This window comes from Strix aluco, chromosome 1 (assembly GCF_031877795.1).
Source record: "Strix aluco isolate bStrAlu1 chromosome 1, bStrAlu1.hap1, whole genome shotgun sequence".
Classification (NCBI taxonomy): domain Eukaryota; kingdom Metazoa; phylum Chordata; class Aves; order Strigiformes; family Strigidae; genus Strix; species Strix aluco.
The window spans coordinates 70,926,577-70,933,627 of record NC_133931.1 but is presented as its reverse complement, the minus strand read 5'-3'; the positions used below and the strand labels follow the sequence as shown (position 1 = coordinate 70,933,627).

Genomic DNA, 7,051 nt, shown 5'->3' with positions numbered 1-7,051 from the left:
TTTAATAAGTCTGCTGTAAAGGTTTCTTTTTAATTATATTCAGTGTCACACTTCTCTGAAAGTATCTGAGAACAGAAGGAGAACAGAAAATAAATCCCTCTTTGATCCCAAGTTACCTATTAACAACATATTCCCACATTCTCTAACTATAGAAGGAACTGCAAAAAAGTCAAGAGTGGTAACTCTGTGTATATAATAATAATTCCTGGTTTTGTTTTTAAACTGCAATGACACGTTCCTTTGCACTACATAAAAAGAAAGCTCCACCTCCCTTTCCAGGATCCTTCAGTCACCCCTGCATAAAACCCGTAGGAGAGACAGGTTTTGAAGGATCTTCCCATTTATAGGGACCTAAGACTATTCCATTAAAATGTCAAAAGATTTATCAGTGCCACCTGAAATCCCTAAGGAAGATGGCAGACCTAAGTGGGACAATAAGTTCCAGTATATTTTAAGCTGTATCGGATTTGCTGTCGGTCTGGGGAACGTGTGGCGATTTCCATACTTGTGCCAGATACATGGAGGCGGTAAGATTGAAATGGGACTTTGCCAAAATGTTAAACTACAATTCTAATATAACTATACTAACTTATGATGGGCATGGAAGTTATATATTTACATATCTTTTATTTCTTTTAACTATCTAATTCTCGTAAATGTTTTTCACTAGCTAGATTAGCTTTTTCTATAGAAGTATATTTAATTTTAAAATCAGGTGTTCGTTTAGGAAGTAAGACCAGACTGATGCTAACTTGCAGCAAAACTGATTAGTTCTTACATTGCTGGTACAGTCCCCATGGGAGGAGGAAATGGAACCTGCAGCTTGTTACCTTAAGGAGAAGCGAGAAATCCTGGGGAGGTCCCCCAGACAAATGGTGTCTGTGTTTTCCTTTGGGAAGGTGAGCAAGTTGTTCCTTTCCCTTCTCTGATGTTCTTAGGAGCTACCTCATCATCTGGAACTGCCCCTGCAGAAAACTAAATTGCACTTTTTGATGTCTGTGAGGCTGTTTAAAATGCTCAGCTGATAGACCACCAACAGGAGCCTGCCAGTTGGCACGGACAGCTGGCCAAGCCTGTCCATGGGCACCATTCCCACAAAGAATTGCTTTAGAAGCAGCCAATTTAGTAAATATAAATGTATCATAAAAGAGTACTTGATAAATAAGCTCAGGAAGTGGGCCCTTGTGAACCTCATGAGGTTCAAGAAGGCCAAGTGCAGGGTCCTGCACCTGGGTTGGAGCAACCCCCAGTATCAACACAGGCTGGGGGATGAAGGGCTTGAGAGCAGCCCTGCCAAGAAGGACTTGGGGGTACTGGTGGACAAAAAGTTGGAAATGACCCGGCAATGTGCCCTCACAGCCCAGAAAGCCAACCATGTCCTGGACCACATCAAAAGAAGTGTGGCCAGCAGGTTGAGGGAGGTGAATCTGCTACTCTGCTCTGCTCTGGTGAGATCCCTCCTGGATGCTGTGTCCAGCTCTGGAGTCCTCAGCACAGGAAAGACATGGACCTGTTGGAGCGAGTCCAGAGGAGGACCACAAAGACGATCAGGGAGTGGGAACACCTCCTCTATGAAGAAAGGCTGAGGGAGCTGGGGTTATTCAGCCTAGAGAAGAGAAGGCTTCAGGAAGACCTTCTTGCAGCCTTTCAGTACTTAAAGGGAGCTTATAAGAAAGATGGGGACAGACTTTTTAGCAAGGGATGTTGCAATAGGACAAGGGGTAATGGTTTTAAACCAGAAGAGGGTAGATTTAGACTAGATAGAAGAAAGGAATTTTTTACAATGAGGGTGGTGAAACACTGGAACAGGTTGCCTAGAGAGCTGGTAGATGCCCCATCCCTGGAAACATTCAAGGTCAGGTAAGACAGGGCTCTAAGCAACCTGATCTAGTTGAAGATGTCCGTGCTCATTGCAGGGGGATTGGACTAGATGACCTTTAAAGGTCCCTTCAAACCCAGACGATTCTATGATTCTGTGATTCTATGATTCTAACTCACCATTCACAGAAGATTTTGAGATCTGCCATGGTAAGCTGTCTAAAGCAGTGATAAACCAAATTGTTTCAGCCCAGTACTATTCATTATTTTTCAATTAACTGGAGAAACAGAAAATTCAAACCTGGAGAAACTGAAATGACAGAAAAAATTATTAAATCTAAGCTTGTTCTACTAAGGTATCTGTATTATTTATGAACTACATATATTTGAATCAAGCAAGGAACCAAGAATGGATGTTGCCTTTAATGGAAGGAGGTGTTTTAGAAAGAAGTAGCCACTTAGGGACTCTGGTAAGTAGCTGAATGAATGAGACATAGTAGGTTGTATCAGTAAAAATAATCTTGACATATATAAGCAGAGCACTAGGAAGTAGGTGGAGATATTGTTACCAATACTAAGAAAACTTCTGAACTTCTGACCTCTTCTGAAAGTCCACCTTTCAAAGTCAAGTTAAAAAATCAGACAAAATGCAGAAAAGTCCCAACATTTACTCAAGGTCTGGGAAACTTATCTGACAAGGAATGACTTAAGAATCTTATCTGTTCTGCTCATGAAATTGAAAATGAAAAGGTACATTTATCATAGTCTATAAACAAGCAAATGGAAATTATTTTGGTGGCAAGCATCTCTTTAACTGTAAACATGTAACAGCTGCAAGTTGTGATTACACAAATTCAAATAAGAAAAGAGAAGAAGCAGTAGGTTAGATTCCTCCCAGGAGACTTAACATTTTCCATTATTTATTTGCAAGATGTGAAACTCAGTGAAACTCTCTCAGAGGAGTCCCAAAACTGGGTGTTTAGAAAGCCATAGGTGCAAACACACTGTTTCTCTACATTTGCCCATGGGAATTGCTGGAAAAAGCCTGTCACTTTAGTTAATGACACATGCTTTAATGAAACATGATAAACACCTTTAGAGAGACACCCCCATAGCATATATGGCATGGGGTTTGCAAGGAAGATGTTATTCTTTCGGGCAAATACCCTACAGCATCTCAGGTGGCCTTTCTATCCTGGAGCAAGGGAACAAATATTCATTATTGATAGACAACAAAATAAAACTAAGATGATGTCATATTTTTGTATTGTAATGAACATTTAACACAAAGTGCTCAGTGGAAGGTTTGAAATTAACAGATAGGACCATAGCAGGATGCATGTCCTCCGCACATCTCATTACACAGAGCTGCTTCTGGGGCCACCAATGGCATGAGGCTGCATGAAATTCGTGCTTCAGGGTTTTGTGCAAATCTCTATTATGGATTAAGATGAAATATTATTTTACTGACCATAAAAAGGTTCTCACACCTTCCCATGAAGCAACAAGGGTCACTTCTCAGTGCTGGACGTGGGGAACTAGCTGTGGCCAGCTGTTTGCAACCTCTTCAGATCCTGGCCTCACTTCAGAAGATCAGCAACACTCGCCTCCTACAGAAGGATGATCTCTCTCCTCCATCCCCCACCTCCAGAGTCCCCTGCATTCCTATCCTACAGACCTTTATCACCCCAGGAAAGGTGTGAGTGCAAGTGCAGGAGACCCATGACAACATTTCTTATGGACCACACAATTCTCGGAAAGTCTGTGTGCCTGTGTATCCAGCTTCTGAGCACTGATACCTCCCACATGAGCTGCTAGGGACAAAAAAGACCAGTTTTAGAGCAGGTTTAAAGATAATAAAAATAGGAAAATGCTGACAGGACAAAGTTTGAGTCATTCTTTTGCACCACGAGCAGTAATTTTGTCAGTGAAAAATTGGTATAAAATAGCTAGTAGACTCAGTAATGGTATATAGCTACTTTGCATCACTACAGTGGCACAAGACAGTGGTGAATAAAGCTCAATGTATGGATGTATGGCCAATGTTTGGTCACTGGATTTTAACAAAGGGCTCAGAGAGCTCAACAGCATGATGGACTCTGTAACAAAGTGCTATGGGGTTTGTGAATAATTTATCCCAGAAAGCTGGTGTTGGAAGAGTTTGACTGAGTCATGAAGACCACCAAGACAGAGCTGCTGGGTTTACACCAGTGTATAATGTAGTTGTGTTTTTCTTCTGCTAACTTAAAGCAGTGATGTGATTTGGGATTTTTGAAAGCAAACAACTCATGCAAAACTTGACAGATTTTCAGGGGTACTGGAACATAAATCCTGCTTGTGTGCATCTGAAAATGTGAACATGGGAGAGACCAGTAGCATAGGGGTTAACTAGGAGCCCTGAGAGGTGCAGGGGCTCCGTGCCTGCAGCCACAGCGCCAAATGCAGCGAAACCTCATATGGATATGGCATAGATGTGCTCTAAAGCTGAATGGCTTCTGGGGTGCAGATCACAGTTTCACAGCTGGTTCAGGTGATATCCAAGTGTTTAAGAGTTAGGCAATGTACTTTTCCTCATTTCTAAATCTTTTCAAAAACAAGAGATAAAAATAAGTGCTTGTATATTTGTCTCATGTCAGCTGTTCTCATCAGACCTCTGGACCTTATTCATTGCACATTAGTGTTACTCAGTAACTTGGATCTAATATAATATCAGTTTTGCTGACATTTATCGCCTGCTGTCGTTACTGATTATTTGGATTTATTGCCTGGGTTAAGTTAGCTATTTACTTTTCATGACTAATGGATATGAAGGCTGTTTGCCACAGTAAGTGGAGACAAATACAAAGGTTCCCAGGCAACTGGGATTGAAAAGAAGTCTCTAAATGGCCCAGTATATAGTTTGTCACTTAAAACTGAGACTCAAACAAGTCATATAGCTATATATGTACACATACAGTCATCTGAGTATACTTAAAAAAAATAAAGCAACTCAGTTCTAGCTGGAACTTACTGCAGTGTTTTACTTTTGATTATAGCTAGTACATATGCTTGCCTAACCCATGGGTATTAAAAATGTGCATAGTGCCCAAGCCTACAGGATGACTGAAAAGTATCTTTAATGTAAAATACAAATGAACACTAAAGTCCTGCTAAAAATGGAGAACTGTTTACTTCTGGGACAATGATTTACAGACTTTCATAACCCATAGCCTGCCTCACCTTTTGCTAGAATTTGAACTACAACTTGCTGCAAAATGCAGTTGCCTGGCTCACTGTGTCCTCAGAAGGAAAATAAAATCTGAGAGGAGCAACAGGTATACCTGGAAGATACTGTTTGTTAGGGGGAAAAAAGAAGTATATTGGGAAGAGCGGAATGATTCACTCCCTAGTAGAAAAATTAATTATGTTACAAGTAAAAAGTTTCATTTTCTGGATTGTTACCATGTCCTGCTTAAATCTTTAGTGAAAAGGCATTTGGGGTCGATCCTTTCATAACTTGTTGTACTTGGTTGCCCTTTACAGCTCAGGTTTGCACGTGGGTGCTGCTCACTTGTATCCTTCAGGCATGAGTATTTCATAGGGAAGCTCAACAAGGTTATTTTATAAATTGATCTACATGTGTTACCCACCTTTGTCTGAAATGGCTATTGCCCCCTTGGTTTTCTGGACATGGCTTTAGCTCCTTCATTGTTGCTCAAGGAGATATAGTCATTTACATGGGAAACTCAACCCTGCAAAGTTTCAGAGTCTGTAAGACATGCAATGTGGCCTGTAAATTGAAATATGCTGCACAAATATGACATTTATAGTAGCTCATACTTTTCATCTGGATTAAGGCATGTGCAGAAGATGTAACAAAGATCATGAAGTATTGTTTTCCAGAGAGAGAGGTGAATAAGATTGAGTTGCTGATTTTTTTCCTACCTGATGTCTTGAAGTGATTAGTTGCTGTGTTAGTTACTACACTGCTTAACTGAACTCCCATGGAGAAAGGGAGACAGGTCTAATAATTCCCTTTCAATAGCTAATGGCTTTTTCTCGGTATCTGAACTAGTTACCACCTATTGCAATTTCTTGTAGGTAAAACAAATTATCCCAGGTATCTTGCCATTAAGTTCTCAGTCTTTTGGAAAAATGCATCCATCACCATTTCTCCTAGGTATCAGCAGAACTGGTGAAGTGGATCTCTGAACGCTCATTGCATTGTATTGTACTGAGATGTTCTTTCTGGATTTTTCAGGCTGTACAGATGTGTTTCCTTTGGAATTATTATTTTGCCACTTTCCAGGTCATTTCCGTCTTCATTATAATTATTTTTTTCCATTACTAAATCTCTGATCTGAAGGAAATTTATTATTCATGTTCCAGCCTTCCAAATATTGTTGTGTCTTTAGATCACCATTTCAAGTTACTTGCCTTACTTCTGCTAGCTGATCTGCAGGCACTTGGGAAGATGCAATACTGAGCATGTGCATCAGTTCTTCTAAGTTTTTTCTACCATTAAGCAAATCCTCACTGGCACTCCGACATCAAGGAAAGGTATTGGGTTTTCTTCTCTGCTTCTCAATGAGGATCATCAATTTCTGCTGGTCGTGTTACATGTTGATTAGGAGGTCACCTGGCTGATACTTCAAACTGCTTTACATTTCCAGTAGTGAGGTGTATTGCTCTCTCTTTCTAAGATGTGACAAAACCAATTTGGCCACTTCATTCTGCTTTGCCAGCTGCCATGATTCAGCTTTAGACTGTGCTCCTTCGTAGCCTCCTGGTCATTCTGCCCTCCGGTGCATCAGCGATTCTCAACAGGCAGCGTAGTAGTTCATGCACTTTTCCAGATTATCATATATAGATGATACAACAAAAACTGTGCCCTTCAAGTGTCATTTTGCAGGTAGAGGGTTGAATATGGTTGAGCAGTTGCTTTTCTGACCTGATTTGCTTGTACATTGCAGTTGAGGGGTCAGGTTTTAAAAACCTTCAGTGTATCTAGAGTGCACCAGGTATTTTCTTTTCTACTGCCATGACTATAGAGCTGTCTCTACTCTAATGGTTCTTCTGAGTTAGCAATGATACCGATCGTGCTACACGCTGGTGCTCCTTGACACTTGGGACACTGTTGTTAATGAAACCAACTTACCGATATGTGCAGCATTTGTAGCTGATGACAGCCTGATTTGAAAAAGCTCTTGTAGGCTTTCTGTGCCTTCTCCTGTGCACAGGCATTGTTCCTCGA

At 40.7% G+C, this 7,051-nt stretch overlaps 1 protein-coding gene across 2 annotated transcripts in view; it reads left to right on the top strand.

Moving 5' to 3' along the window:
* The first annotated feature begins 368 nt into the window (after positions 1-368).
* Positions 369-7,051, top strand: part of LOC141923379 (sodium-dependent neutral amino acid transporter B(0)AT3-like) — a 31,791-nt gene continuing 25,108 nt past the window's right edge. For both annotated transcript variants that reach the window (XM_074824444.1, XM_074824434.1), the window contains exon 1: positions 369-527. In XM_074824444.1, the coding sequence (XP_074680545.1) occupies positions 371-527 (157 nt within the window). In that variant the 5' untranslated portion in view covers positions 369-370. The remainder of the gene's footprint in view (positions 528-7,051) is intronic.